At 40.9% G+C, this 16,707-nt stretch overlaps 1 protein-coding gene across 1 annotated transcript in view; it reads right to left on the reverse strand.

Moving 5' to 3' along the window:
- LOC126249484 (dynein axonemal heavy chain 7-like) overlaps window positions 1-16,707 on the reverse strand; it is a 1,193,512-nt gene that overhangs the window by 507,693 nt on the left and 669,112 nt on the right. Inside the window, exon 30 of the mRNA XM_049951137.1 lies at window positions 9,909-10,072. Coding sequence (XP_049807094.1) covers window positions 9,909-10,072 — 164 coding nt within the window. The remainder of the gene's footprint in view (window positions 1-9,908; window positions 10,073-16,707) is intronic.

The following is a 16,707-nucleotide window of genomic DNA, read 5'->3' on the forward strand; positions in this document are numbered from 1 at the left end:
TGCTTGAGAATATTGCAAAGGCACAGTTGATCGACACTATAATGAGTCTGAAGATAGTGGAAAGCAACAGTAGGCCGCCTTCTTTACTGTTAAACTCGTGGCATGCTCCAGACCATTCACAGATGTTCTAAGCAAATTTTTGGAGCTAACTCGCGGTCTGGGGTGGCACAGGACATCAATTTTTCAATGCTCCACGATATCATCACCAATCCCAGTCCCCCAATCTTGTACCGCCCACATCGCCTCACACCTGACAGGCCCATGGTCACAAAGGCTGAGTTAGAGGCAATTTTGCAACAAGGTGTCATCCGACCATCGAGCAGCCTTTGATCTTCTGCCTCATATTTAGTTCCCCAAAAAGACAATTCGTGGCCCGAAGCACCAAATTCAAGGATAGTGCCAGACAGATATTCAGGGCCACATCTGCTGGACTTTAGCCATGTCTTGGCACGCGCGACTGTATTTAGTAAAATATATCTAAAAACAAAGATGATGTGACTTACCAAACGAAAGCACTGGCAGGTCGATAGACACACAAACAAACACAAACATACACACAAAATTCGAGCTTTCGCAACAAACTGTTGCCTCATCAGGAAAGAGGGAAGGAGAGGGAAAGACGAAAGGATGTGGGTTTTAAGGGAGAGGGTAAGGAGTCATTCCAATCCCGGGAGCGGAAAGACTTACCTTAGGGGGAAAAAAGGACGGGTATACACTCGCACACACACACATATCCATCCACACATATACAGATACCATTTAGTAAAAGATACCTGTGGCACCTGAGGACATAGAAAAAACCATCATTACCACTCCCTTCGGGCTTTGCGAGAACATGTTCGTGACATTTGGCCTTAAGAATCTTGCCCAGACTTGGCAGCATTTCCTGAATGGATTACCATGCTGCTTTGCATATCTGAATGGCGTCCTTGTGTTCTTGAAGATGCCCAAACTCCACCCTAGCTACCTAAAAATCGTTTTCCTGTGTCTCAGCAAGGCTGGCACAGTGATAAATCCATTGAAATGTGTATTTGGGGTCAGTGAGATCTGGCTCCTTGGTCTCCTAATCACCTCTACTGAATCCACATCTCTGGTGGACAAAGTGAGGTGATCCTGAACGTGCCACACCCAGAAACTCACAAAGGCCTACATTGTTAAATCACAGTAAGACTCAGTTTTTAAAGTTTCTAACACACAATTCAACAAAACCTGACATTTTAATTTCGCAAAACGGGCATATGATTAGTGAGACTCAACAGTTCAAATTTCTAGGTGTTCAGGTAGATAGTAAGCTGTCGTGGAAAGCACACGTTCAGGATCTTGTTCAAAGACTTAATACTGCCATTTTTACTATTCGAATTGTATCAGAAGTGAGTGATACTTCGACATGAAAATTTGTCTACTTTGCGTATTTTCATTTGCTTATGTCATATGGTATTATATTTTGGGGTAACTCTTCCCATTCTACAAGGATATTTTTGGCTCAGAAATGGGCGGTTCGGGCAATAAGTGGTGTGAGTTCACGAACCTCTTGTCGACCTCTGCTCATGATTCTGGGTATTTTGACATTGGCCTCTCAATATGTATACTCCTTGTTGTCATTTCTTGTTACCAATATTAGTTTATTCCCAAGAATAAGCAGCTTTCACCTGGTTAATACTAGGCAGAAATCAAACCTGCATTGGGATCGGACTTCCTTAACTCCTGTGCAAAAAAGTGTGCAGTATACTGCTGCATCCATTTTCAATAAGCTGCCACTCGAATTCAAAAATCATAGCAGTAATCCATGCGCTTTCAAATTGAAACTGAAGAGTTTACTCATGGGCCACTCCTTCTATTCTGTCGAGGAGTTCCTTGAAAAATTAAGCTGATTCTTATTGTATTGCTGACAGCGTTTACTTAAACTTATGGACTGACTTTTTTGAGGTTCATGAACATTTATTTTTATCTGTTATTACTTTTATGTTGTAATTTCATGTACTGACACATTCCATGACCTTGGAAATTTCCTCCTCAATTTCGTCCCACGGAACTTGACATGTAAATAAATAAATAAAGTTATCTTTAGATAGTCAACTTCTACCAGCACCATCTATGTAACATTTCTGCAGTGCTCAAACCCCTGACTGCAGCGAAACATGATCCCATGGTGAAAGAAAGGGCTCCCATTACCTGGACTCATGAACTGGAGCAAAGTTTTACGGTGTCTAAATGTTGCCTCGCTGAAGCGGCACTTCTCACACATCCAATAAATGATGTAAAGTTAGCCATTTCTGTGGACCCCAGCCAGACAGCTATCAGCACAGCACTTCAACAACACATTGAAAGCAGCCGGCAGTTACTCAGCTTCTTCTTGCGGAAGTTGTAGGCAGGGCGGTGCACTTGGCGCATGTATGATTACGAACTGCTTACTGTGTAGCAGGTGGTGTAACAGTTCTGTTTGTAGATAGCCCCTTTACTATCTTCAGTGAGCATAAACCTATAACACCTGCCCATCGGCACCTTTCTCAACATGACATGCTGCTTCACACATGTCCATGATGACATTGTATTCCTGCTTCCTTTGTCCCAAGGCAAGTGTATACTAAGGGTATAAAAATACCTTGTAACCGGAAAAGGGAAAAGTATCTGACACCAAGAAAGAGTAGTGACCCAGAAACTATCAAACATTATAAAAACTACTGCGCTATATTAAGAAAAGTTATTAAAAAATCCAGAAGTGTGTGTATCATATCTGAAATCAGCAACTCTGATAATAAAATTAAAACAATCTGGAATATTATTAAAAGAGAAACAGGTCAACCAAGAGCACCGGAAGACAGTATTACCATCAAATTGAATGAAAACTTTACGAACAAAGTCAGAAGTTGAAAATATTTTTAATAATCATTTTCTAAATGTTGTGGATATAGTAGGATCCAGATGTTCATTAGAAAATGCTAGGCTGTTAATGCAAGAGGCCATACTTATGCAATTTGCTACAATTGAAATCTCACCCACTACTCCCTCTGAAATTAGGAAAATAATAAACTTGCTTAAAAGCAAAAACTCACATGGAATTAATGGCATTTCCAGCAAAATACTAAAAGTTTGTTCTCAACAGATAAGTAAGATTCTCAGCCACCTGTGTAATAGCTCTCTGGAACATGGCATTTTCCCTGATAGACTGAAATATACTATTGTTATACCTTTGCATAAAAAAGGGGATAGATCTGATGTCAACAATTAGTGTCCAATCTCCCTTCCAACAGCTTTATCCAAAATTTTTGAGAAAGTAATGTATTCAAGAGTAGCTTCACATATCTGTAAAAATGAAGTACTAACAAAATGTCAGTTTGGTTTCCAGAAAGGTTTTTCAACAGAAAATGCCATATATGCTTTCACCAATCAAATTTTGAATGATCTGAATAACCGAACACCACCCATTGGGATTTTTTGTGATCTCTCAAAGGCTTTTGATTGTGTAAATCATGAAATTCTGCTAGACAAGCTCAAATATTGTGGCGTGAGTGGGACAGTGCACAAATGGTTTAATTCGTACCTAACTGGAAGAGTGCATGAAGTTGAAATAAGCAGTTCTCGTAACATGCAAAGATCAGCACATTCCTCAAACTGGGGAAGTATCAAGAATGGGGTTCCACAAGGGTTGGTCTTGGGTCCTTTGTTGTTCTTAATATATATTAATGACTTGCCATTCTATATTCATGAAGAGGCAAAGTTAGTTCTCTTTGCTGATGATACAAGTATAGTAATCACACCTGACAAACGAGAATTAACTGATGAAATTGTCAATGATGTCTTTCAGAAAATTACTAGGTGGTTCCTTGTAAACGGACTCTCACTGAATTTTGATAAGACACAGTACATACAGTTCCGTACAGTAAATGGTATGATGCCATTAATAAATATAGACCTTAATCAGAAGCACACAGCTAAGGTAGAATTTTCCACATTTTTTGGTGTGTCCATTGATGAGAGTTTAAATTGGAAGAAACACATTGATGATCTGTTGAAACGTTTGAGTTCAGCTACTTATGGAATAAGGGTCATTGCAAAGTTTGGTGATAAACATCTTAGTAAATTAGCTTACTACGCCTATTTTCACTCATTGCTTGCATATGGCATCATATTTTGGGGTAATTCATCACTGAGGAATAAAGTATTTATTGCACAAAAGCGTGTAATCAGAATAATAGCTCGAGTCCACCCAAGATCATCCTGCAGATATTTATTTAAATATCTAGGGATATTCACAGTAGCTTCTCAGTATATATACTCTCTTATGAAATTTGTTATTAACAACCAAACCCAATTCAAAAGTAATAGCAGTGTGCATAACTAGAATACTAGGAGAAAGTATGATCTTCACTATTCAAGATTAAATCTATCTTTGGCACAGAAAGGGGTGAATTATACTGCCACTAAAGTCTTTGGTCACTTACAAAATAGTATCAAAAGTCTGACAGATAACCAACAAGTATTTAAGAAGAAATTAAAAGAATTTCTGAATGACAACTCATTCTACTCCATAGATGAATTTTTAGATATAAATTAAGGAAAAAAGTTGTTATATTAACTTAATGATGTTGTTAAATTAACTTAATTATGTCATGTATTGGAAAATTTGACTCGTTCCACATCATTACAAAATATCATATTCATGATCCATGGAACTAGTATTAATCTAATCTAATCTAATCTAATCTTACAATGGTGGTTCAAATGGCTCTGAGCACTATGGGACTCAACTGCTGTGGTCATAAGTCCCCTAGAACTTAGAACTACTTAAACCTAACTAACCTAAGGACAGCACACAACACCCAGCCATCACGAGGCAGAGAAAATCCCTGACCCCGCCGGGAATCGAACCCGGGAACCCGGGCGTGGGAAGTGAGAACGCTACCGCACGACCACGAGATGCGGGCTTACAATGGTGGACTGTTTCACTCGCTGGCCACAAGCAACGCCATAGCCAACATCACCACCAAGATTGTCGCTACTGCTTTTGTTGACACCTGGGTGGTGTTATTTGGCTGCCTCAGGCACCTAACTATGGACCATAGCCATCAGTTTGACTGTGTGCTGTTCAAACATGTCACCCAATTGTGGTCAGTCGCTCACCATCCCTGGAGGATTCATGAAAGAAGTACTGCCACCACACGACACTTCAGCCCTGCCCTAGCAGAATGCCTACTTAGTCACATAGCCGGCCTTTGACCATACCTGCCAACATGGCACAGCACTGACAAAGTCTTTGTACAGACAGACTTACAGCACTGCATGCATGTGATCCTGTGCACAGATGCAGTACAGCCACAACTGCAGCCACTCTACTCAGGACCACATCGCATGATAACTCTTGGTGGGACAACATTGGAGATTGAGTATAATGGTAGGCCACCTAAGGTCTCAATCAACAGGGTCAAACTGCCATAAATCTTGACAGATCCCACCGCTGCACACTTCTTTGACCTGGTAGAGGGCTGGGTAACATATGATGCTCTGCGCACAACTGGCTAGGCAAAGGCTGCCCCAGCAGTTGCCGGTGGCTCACACACACTGCCAGTTGCCGCTCAACAGCCACATGTGCCCCAACCTACCCCTACCCCACCCAGACAGCCTCCCTGACCGCACCCCACACAGCCACACTGGTCAGCCTCACGACTGCAGCCAGCAGACTACGTCATGTGTGCCAGTTACCATGTTTGCTTCAAATGCACATGCTGCATCATAATGACAATACGTTGCACACAGCAGCCCACACACACACCACCCGCTGCCTACCAGGTATGTCCACCACAGCTCCAGAAGCCGTGTTCGAGCCCCAATGACACCGCGTTCACACGTGTTAAGCTCCTTGTAGTCTCCAGTGCCATGAGTGATGGGACCACATCGCCGGCCGGAGTGGCCGTGCGGTTCTGGGCGCTACAGTCTGGAGCCGAGCGACCGCTACGGTCGCAGGTTCGAATCCTGCCTCGGGCATGGAAGTGTGTGATGTCCTTAGGTTAGTTAGGTTTAATTAGTTCTAAGTTCTAGGCGACTGATGACCTCAGAAGTTAAGTCGCATAGTGCTCAGAGCCATTTGAACCATTTTGATGGGACCACATCAAGTGCCACAACATGCTTCGACTCTGGGTTTGTCAAAAAAAAAGCAAATGAACTCAGTGTTATGAACAGGGCATCTTCACCAATGCTTCATTTTTTATCCTTCGTAGCAGTTAACAAGAGCTTGTTCATGCACCAGTGTTCTCCAAACCAATATATACAAAGTAGATCTGCAGCCACTCATCGCTACAGACAGTTCCTGAACAGTGCCACTGGGTACTGCTGTTCTAGCAGGCCACAAGGGAACACAGCCCTTCGTGCCCCATCAGCCATTCATTATGTCACACACGCTACCTTTGTGCTTGCACTGATGTCACTGACTGTCACCACTGTGCCCACGTTGCATGCAAAACATAAACATATGCTGACTGCAGGCGGCACATTTTCACCTCTCGTACCTACCAAGCTCTGCTCCCCAATGGCGGTCTGTGTGGCAGCCTTGGACAGCAGCACAGCAATTGCATATTACACCATCAATGGGCTAGCATTTGTCCACATGTGCCCCCATACAAAAGTGGTGTTAGCCCAAAGTATGGCACAACACACCACCAACAGACATGCAGGACACAAAGAGAGACACCAGTGTGAGCTAGCCACTGTTACTAAGTGGACGTCTGCATCATTCTGTGATCTTGCTAGCCACAGACTATGTGGGTTGAGCCAAACACACACTCCATACCATAACATATGCAAATTGAACAGCTGCCACATGTTCACTATGTTTCTCATGCCTGGAAATTAAATGGCATCTATGTGGCAAAAGAACATTCACACACTCAGCTGGACATGTGTCCATTGTCTCCTGCAGCCATGGATCTGTACCACACGCTTAATCACTGAGGAGCATGTACCATCCAGGATCAGTGGTCGAGCCATTAACCGCAGTCTCGCGATGACCCATGGGGTCATTATCATAACTTTTTGGTGTATGTATATTGCTGAGAATAAATGTGTTGTGTGTAACCATGTGTATTTAATTATGGTCACCCATGCCTACAGCTTGCCTCACTGGCTGAAGGCTATGATTTGTGACAGTCTTTTTGTAGTGCCTATCTGCAACTCAGCATCTCCACTATATGGTGAATAGCAACTTTTCTTTTCACACTATTGTTACTTATGAACGTGTAACTGGGTACAAAAAGATGGTTCTTTCGTTAATAGGAACTTCTATGCTTGTTACTTTTGAGTCCCCAAAGTTCTTGTAAGATTTTGAGCAATGTTAATACAGCAGTCATTAAATATATTAACAATATTTGGAGAGTCTTCAACAACTTTTCCTTCCTTATTTATAAGGGGATTTTTGTTTGTTACTTTGGATTTACCTATGTTGCAGTTTATGATCTTCCAAATGGATTTGGTTTTATTGTTGCCTTTTCTGATAATTAAGTCATTATTCACCTTTTTTGCTGCATGTCTAACCTTTCCATAGACTTTTCTGTAGTATCTAAGATGTGGTTTTAGTGCTGCATTGCAGTTGCAATACTGATGAGACTTCTAAGAGTGCCGGCAGAATTCTTAATTCTTGGAGTTAGCTATGAATTACATTTGGGGTATTGTTTATTTTTCTAAAGGGGAAGTCAACATCAAAGCATTATTTATATTCTGTGATAAACGAATCGTATTTAATATCTACAGTTTTGTTTGGATCTGTGTCCCATTTAACCCTTTGCAACAGGTTACGAAAAATCATAAGGCTACTTTCTTTAATAGATTTTGTTTCTATACATTTTACTCTGGGACATTTTTTTCTAATCATGTTTTTTATTTGGAGCTTAATTGCCATATCGACTGAGAAGCCATTATCTGTTACTTCAACATCATAGCTACTGGTATGTCTGTTAATGAACACCTGATCAGTTATTGTCTTGCACCCACCTCCATACCTGGTGATACCTGCAAATGTAGCTTTAAGATTATATGGCATAAGGAGATTTAATAATTGGTCCTTTTATGCACTGTTATAATTACTGAAACTGATGTTGGAATCACCCACCACAAGTGGGCATTTTGACCTATTTGTCAGTTCATTTCTTAGATCTGTATTTTTTTTTTTTTTTAATAAGGAAATATTTCCAGAGAGTGGCCTAACATAAATATGCACACCTCCACATCTGTGCTTTTCTCTGCAGAGATTACTTATGATTTTAAAATTGGGAACAGTTGTTGTGCATATCTGAGAGTCTAGTAACCAGTGCTCACTTGTGCAAACCACAGAAATTTGACTTAAACTGTCAGTTAACAAAACTTCTACTTCGACTAGCTTATTACATAAACCCTGTACATTTTCATATAAGACCATTAATTGCTTATGAGTGGACACGTTAGAGAAGTTATTACTTGTCCTAGAACTTTTTTCCTGATGCTGTTTAGCACTAAAAATTTTTTTAGGTAATTTGGCTGCTTCACACTTTTTCTGACTGGTAGTGCTGACATTACTGGTGCTGCTGCTGCCACTGGGGTGGCTGGTGCTGCTACTGGAGTGTTAACTCAAGTCGGTTGCACTGTTTGCTGTGTTGATAAAGGAATAACTCCTGCTGTTGTTGGTGCTGTTTTTAAACCAGGTACCATACTACTGTTATTACTGAGAATGTTGCAGTTACTGGAGAGCCCACTGCTGAAACAGTCAAAGGTTCTTCTGATGCCAGTGTCGACTGTCTAGATGCTGGATTAATTGTTGCTTTACCTGCTCGTCACAGAGCATTCATGTACTTAAACACCATAATGAGTCATGGGGAGGAATAATCAGAATGACCATCTGATTATTCATCCCCATGACTCATTATGGTGTCAAAGTACATGAATGCTCTGTGACTTGGCAATTTGGTGGCATTACCAGCCTATTGTAATCCCCTAATGAAACATTTTGTGTTTTAACAACTGCATCTTCATCTTCACCTGTATCTATCACCTCATCTACTGTTTCTCTGTATATCTATGTTTGTGTCTCACTGTTCCATGAAAAGTTAATCATCTCAGCTCTGGATGGGTCTACAACCCTATCCCTATTATGCTGTTGAAATGGTTTGTTTTTCCCTCCCCCTGGTCTAACCTAATTTTGCATCTGGTTCTCATTCACAAGATTAGCAAATACACTGACTGGAAAACTGTGCCAATTAGTATGTGTCACACTGTCCTGACACAACACACATAGATAGTCAACCTTCCAAAATATGCACTGTTGATATCAGTACCATTAAAACATCTACCATATGTGGTGCATAAACCACCAAACACACACATGAAAAATAAAACAATGAGCAGAAAAGTAGAAACAACTCATCGCTGATATCAGTACTGTTAAAATATTAACCATATGCGGCGCAGAAACCACCAAACAAACACATGAAAAATAAAACAATGAGCTGATAAGTAGACAATGGATTAGCAAATTCAGGCCAGCAACAGTAAATGAAATAAGATGTTCTGCATGTGGACATATCTTCACTTAGATAGTGTATAGCACCTGTAAACTTATCAACATGTTCTGTGTGAGAACAAGTGGATGCAAATGCAGTCAGCAGGAGGCACACATGCCTAAGCTAAATCAGTAACTGAAACTAAACTAAAGTTTGATGACTGATTCCTTACAGCTCAGGTAAGAAAATGTACAGTAACTTGTTATTTCTTTTGTTTTATAAACATGTTTGAGTACCCAATATTTATTTAAGGTAATAAAGATAAATCTTGCTAGTAAAACAAATACCAGAAGAAGGAAAGACAACCACAGATTCTGGAGTGTAATTATTGTGCAATCAAAAAGGAGTTTTTAATTAATAATGCATTTATGGTAAGTTAATACTTACTTAAATAAAACAATATTCAATTTATTGGTTTGATCTTTGTTGTACTGCTCAAGAGCTGTCATTGCAACATTAAAAAATTTATCAAAATTTAAAACTTCTTCATATTTTTTCTCTCCATCAACACAGTTTACAAACATTAGATTTCTTAGACATTCTTCTGTTACCTGTAATTACAAAATTTTGGTTTCTCAGTGTGGCTGCTTATTTATAGACTGATTAAAATATTAGTTACAAGTATTATGGGGACCTGACTGTTGTAATTGATAAATAATAATGTAACAGGTGACATAACACAGTTTTCTACCATTCTTTTTTATCTTTTTCCATGTAAAGAAACATCTAGTTATGAATGGAAGCTACCATTTTTGTGTGTGCATAAGTATACTTGTATCTGCTGCTACTTAGTTATCAAAATTGTTTACAATATGCTTCAGCTTGTGATAAAATCTTAGTGACAATATTCCTAATGGATAGCAGACCAGCTTGTATAGCTTACTGTGCAGTTTTATAACATGTGACACAGTGCATGTGGCAGACCAGAATTTCAGCTTATCATCAGATAAATTACAATTGGCCATATCCTGACTCCACTACCATGTTGCAGGGCAATTGTAACAGGACTGGTACATCAGATAACACCACACCATAATGATATAATCACAATGCAAAAATAGAAACAAATTTTGTAGCTGACCACTGGTACTCTTAATATACTGATTTCACAATGGACTTCTTGGATCTCTGAAATATTTCTTCATAGACTGTGGCTTGCTCTTACATGTATGCCCTTACCAGTACTTAATGTTTGTTGACTATATAATTAAAACTGCTTGTTTCTAAAATTTGAGATGCCTCTTGTGTTTGGATTTGTCTACTTACATGGCTGAGTTTAGTTAGTTAGGTAGTCATGTGTACAGGCTGGTATAGCATAGGTTCACAGTTCCTCCTATCTTGGTGCTTGAAAGTAACATTTTATTTAAGGGCATGTATTGTTTGCTTTCTGGTGGTTGTCACAGTTTTGCAATCCATGCAGTCTTTTGGTCTTGACTGGGACTGAATTTGCAAGTTTGATTATTGGCAGCATATACAAGCTGTATCTCGTTATTTTAGTTATTTGACTAGGGTTAATTTGGTTCCTTCCACAATATTTAAGTGATTGCAGTTCAGTATAATTCATATGTGAATGATTTCTAGTTAGTCATCTTCCATGACCAGACTTCAGGTATTGCAACATGACTGTGAATTTGATAGTCCTCACCATCTAGCTTACAGAGTTCTTCTTCCCGAGTGAATAAAATCATGAAAAAATATCTCTACTCATTTCCATACATTGTTGACACCCTAGACTCCCTGAAAGAGACAACGTATTTCTCAATTATAGATATGTAGACAGGCTACCAGTAAATCAATGTTGACGGGCTGCCCAGGAAAAGATTGCCTTGATAACATCAGTAAGTTCAATGTTATGCTGTTTGGACTATGTAATGTTTCAGCCACCTGTGAGCATGTGATGGACAACCTCCTCTTACACTTTCAATCAGGTTTTTCCAACTTGGATGCCTGCCTGGGGACAACCAGGTAGCATGGGCACAAGTGAGCAAATGGCTGATGTGTGGACAGAGTTGCAATCTGACCATAGGAACATAGAGTGTGTGTAATGGTCAAGAACAGGTGGCCAGGGGTAGTCAAGCAGATCATGCATCCACAGTACGTGAGAAATCGGGCTGTTTTGTGAGTAACCTACACTATCTGTTCCTGCCTGCAGGCATGCTGAGCAGGACAGTAACAAAGGCATGCTAAGATAGGCTGCTGCCAAGGGCACAGGTGCAGAGGGGATACAAAATCTGACCATTTAAAAAAATACAGTTTAAAAAATTAACTTGGAGAAGTATGTGAGTTCTCCTACCTCTCATGTTCCTATCTTCTGCCAACAAGAAGAACCCTTTCCTTGGCTGGCCACTGTAAATGTGTTGTGTACATAGTTCCGCGTAGTCAGCGCGTACACAACTTTCCCACTAGAGCACGCCTCGCTAAGTACAATAGCGCAGGCGCAGCACTCGTCCATCTCTGCACTACGAGATGGCGCTGTCTTAGAGACGGACCAAATTCTGCTTCTGCCGATCCACATATTAATATGTAATGCAGCCAATGAGATTGCTGCTAACGTAGAACCTTTCCTCCTCGCGGATCACACTCGCGCAATGATACCTGAACGCGCGAGGTATTATAATGAGTATACAGACCTCCGATTAGTCAGTCTGGATTAGTCTGTACCAGTCTGCATTAGTCTGTACCAGTCTGCATTACTCTGTACCAAGCTGCATTAGTCTGCATTAATCTGTACCAGTCTATAGCCAAGTTTCAGTCTGCGCCTAATAAGATTACCATATTCCTGTACATAGCCATGAAGATAAATGAATAGACACTTTGTCGAGTATCAGAGATATGTGAGAATAAGATTAACGTACCAAGACCAAAGGAACTTCAGATTGTCAATTGTAAACAGCATCCAGAATCAAGTTACGTAATGTCTGTGCCTTTTTATTATTTTAATAAATGTGTGTGAAAATTAATCAAGTTCTGTTTAAAGTTGGTCACCGTCAATCTGCTACTCTAAGCGTGCAAGCGGCATTTCTATCGTCTGACCTAACGGCAGAAGATAAACACGCCACGATAAGACCACGAGACATATTGCTGACACTTGCCTACTTCGTTAGAGCACCAAGTCTAATAATCTGATGGTGTGTGTACCGAAGGTCTTACAGTACGCACACCACAAAATGCATCCTGTCATCACAGTGCCATGTCTACAATGACGTTTCGTCCAAGCAGCACGATGAAGAAACAACTACTGCAGATCAGACATCTATTGGTAAAGTGCACTTGGCAACAGTGCACTTGGTGCACAAGCCTACAGCCTACACAACTTGCTCATGTCCAGCAATTCAGCTTTTGCTTCAACTTTGCTACGGTATAATAGGATCTCAAATGTTGGCGAGATGATGCTAAACCAAATATGCTATTTGACTGAAGTCATCCAACTTTTGCAAGCTAGGGACTGGAGCAAGACTGTTTGAGCTAGAACGCTTAAAGATATTTAACACAATAATAAGTGTGATGAAAAATGGATCTCACGTATATAAGAACATCTCATCTGACTGTACCTTCCTTTCTTAAATGAAAGCTCAGTTGGTTTTGGTGCCAAGCACAGCAGATACATTGGCACAGCACAGCTAGTTAAAGCTGCCTTCAAGAGGATAAAAATGGACTCCCATTTGGATATTTTGAAGGATTTTCAAAGTACAGGTTAAGGGATGCTTATTCAAATGCCAAAAAAGCTTTGCCAGGAACAGCAGTGTCTTGGTTGATAGCAGACTGTAATCTCTAACATCTTGGCCATACACATGTTTCCAGTCATCAACAGCCCAATGTCGGTGTTGACGTTCGCAGGCGAGGTAAAGCTTTATATCGGCCCCGAGAACCCACGTCGATGATGTTTCGTTGAATGGTCCGCACGCTGAAACTTGTTGATGGCCCAACATTGAAATCTGCAGCAATTTGCGGAAGGGTTGCACTTCTGTCGTTTCTGTTCAAACGTCGTTAGTCCCATTCTTGCTGTTAAACCTGACTTGAGTGTATTAATCAATACTTGCTATTGTCTCTGCTCGTAACTAACGAAAGTTTTCTTCTATTTCTGATAAGTAATGTTTGTATGTTAATAATTTAGAAAGAACAAATAAATTCGCTTCATTATTGCTATTATTATTATTGTATGCATGTGACCTCAGATGGATCACGCAGTGCTTCTAGATTCGTTTTCTTGATCTTCCTTATGGCAACTTTTCTTTCTTCACTTCAGTTCGTTCCTAGTATTCTTGGAACATCGTTCTACCCAAAAGTTTATCTCTTGACGAAACAGATTCCTGTCTACTACTCTACGCAACACGATTAAAGGGACACTTTTTCGAAACGCTTTATTGTCTCCCACTGCGACGCAGAAATTTGAAATATGGCTCAAAGGTGCCTACAACCTTCCTCTGTAACGGTGCAAAGGCGTGGTGCCCTGCTATGTCGCCTTCTGGCTCGGCGTCGCTTCAGACGCACATCCCCTATTATTACCATTTCACCCCTCGTTTTGATGCCTTTGCAATGGAGGTCAGAACCGAGACGCCTAATGTTTAAAGCACGCGGTTTTTTTATGGTGCCCGAGAATAACATTTCAGACACACCCCCGTTCAGAATCGACACCAAAAGGCCTCAAAGGGACATAAAAGGAGACAGTGAAATTACCCTTTTCCTTGGGGTGCTTATTCCCACACATTTCGCAGTCAAAAACGACAGTTGGCACTATGATGAGCAACAGGACGCCATTATTGACAACCCTTGACACTGCTGACACTGTCCGGATGATTCAACCCTACTGTAAGGACATCATGCGTCAGCAACCCCAGTGGACGTGATTGCACCCCTCTGGAGTGCAGAGTGACGGCAGTTATTGCTCTGGTGTATAGGGTGGAAGCACTATGGTCCTTCAAAACCATTCGACGAAATTTTAATGTGATCGGAAACAGCAAAGGGTGCTTATGCTTTTTCAGCTCTCCTGTTTCATTCCCCCCAGTGAAGTGATCAAGGTAAAATATTGATAGATATGTGAATAAAATGGAAGAGGCACCTCTAACACTTCCCAATTTGGCAACAACCTCAGTACCACCTGCCTGCCTTTGTTGAGCACTTTAAAAATGTACCTGTACCGAGATAATGTGCAATGAGAGTCCTAGGTGCCCTTGACACCCCTCCAGTTTCCCATGTCTGCTAGCAGGGTTAGGAGCAGCAGCGCAGCATGTCTATAGGTGCCCAGGAGTCTCATCACAAGTTTGTCTCTGTACAGGTACATTTTTAAAGCGTCCAATAAAGGCATGCAGTTGGCACTGAGGGTGTTGCCAAATTGGAAGGTCATAGAGGGACCTTTGCCATTTTGTTCACGCATCTATCAATGTTGCACCACTGCATAATAATGCCACAGGAGGGCTGAAAAAGCACATCCATCCTTTGCTGCTTCAGATCCTTTTAAAATTTCGTTGAATGGCTTTGAACGGGCCATAGTGGCTCCACTCTATACACCAGAGCAGTAGCTGCAGTTGCTCTGCACTCCAGAGAGGTGCATTCACGTTCAATGAGGTTGCTGACCCATAATGTCCCTAGAGTAGGGTTGAATCATCCGGGTGGTATCAAATGTTGTCAAGAACATCGTTCTGCTGCTAATCACATTGTGAACTGTCGATTTTCACCGCAAAATCTGTGTGAATCAAGGCCCCAAAGAAAAAGGTGGTTTCATTGATGCCATTTGTGGCAGCCCCTGAAGTCGTTTCGTGTCGATTTTGAGTGGCAATGTGTCTGAAATGTCTTCCTCAGCCACCCACATGAAAACAGAACGATTTAAAGGCTGGGTATCACGGTTGCGACTTCCACTCCAAAGGTGTCAAAAGAAGGAATAAAATGTGGTTAAGAGTGTGTGTGTGTTTGTTTGTGTGTGTTTGTGTGTGGTCGGGTGGTCGGATGGGTGGGTGTGTGCGCTTGTGTAGATATGCACTTTTGCTGTAGACATCATGTGTTCTCCTGCACCCTTTCTTGAGTTTTTAATCGAACTCCTAATGCTTCTCTTCGTAGGGAAGTGTCAAACCCTCTTTTTTCCGTACTTCTTATTTAATTTCTGGATGTTAAATTTAGTGCAGATCTACACTGTAGCTTTTTCTTCTCTTTAAAGAAAAGGGGCTTGTTGGCCAGATTTCCCAGAACATTCTTTGAGGACGTCTGCCTTATTACTGTGATTTCACTGTCCACCAAAACAAAAAAATACTGTATGAGCAAGCTGTGAAGGCCCAATGATACTGACCGGCCACCATGTCATCTTCAGCCCTTACAGGTAGATGCAGATACAGAGGGGCATGTGGTCAGCATAACATTCTCCCCTGCTGTTGTCACTTTTCATGACTGGTGCCACTACTTCTCAATCAAGTACCGGTAGCTCCCCAATTGGCCTCACAAGGGCTACATGCACCCCCACTTGCTAACAGCACTCAGCAGAGCCAGATGGTAACCCATCCAAGTGCTAGCCACGTCCGACAGCACTTAACTTCAGTGATCTGAAGGGGAACCAGTGTTACCACTGGGGCAAGGCCATTGGCTTCATTGTCCACTAGTATCGCTAAATCGTCTACAAGAGCTAAGGAAGAGACAGAGTCATCTTTATTTGCCCAAACACAATAGGCTTCCAGAGACTTTAATGTTTTAATTCTTTTTCACATTCCTTAACGATTTTGTCTAAGATGATATTGAAGTGAGCAGTGACAGTTTATTTTCTTAGCGAACACCTGTTTCAATTTCAAATGGTTCAGATATTTCACGCAAAATTTTACTTTCGACGTTGAGTACTCGTATGTTTGGCTAGTGAAGCTTACTGTCTTTGAGTCAAGTCCCTACTCTTTTAGGATATCAAATAGAGACTACTGGTGGTCAATCAAAGCTCTTCTTCTTGAAGTCGATGAAAGTGTGTGTGACTGACAAGAGAACATTTTTTTTTTTTTTTTTTTTTTTTTTTTTTTTTTTTTTTTTGTGCTCTGTTACATGTAAGATGGCGGCGCGTGTAAACGTACTAATAAACCGATCCGCGGAAAATTACGAGTTTTTAAATCCTGTGTGTGTAAAATGCAGTAAGAAGGTGAAATATGGTGTTAAATTATGTTCGTGGTCACAGAAATGGATCCATCGTCAATGTTTAAATGTCTTAGAGGAAAAAAAC

Source organism: Schistocerca nitens, chromosome 3 (genome assembly GCF_023898315.1).
Source record: "Schistocerca nitens isolate TAMUIC-IGC-003100 chromosome 3, iqSchNite1.1, whole genome shotgun sequence".
Taxonomy (NCBI): Eukaryota; Metazoa; Arthropoda; class Insecta; order Orthoptera; family Acrididae; genus Schistocerca; species Schistocerca nitens.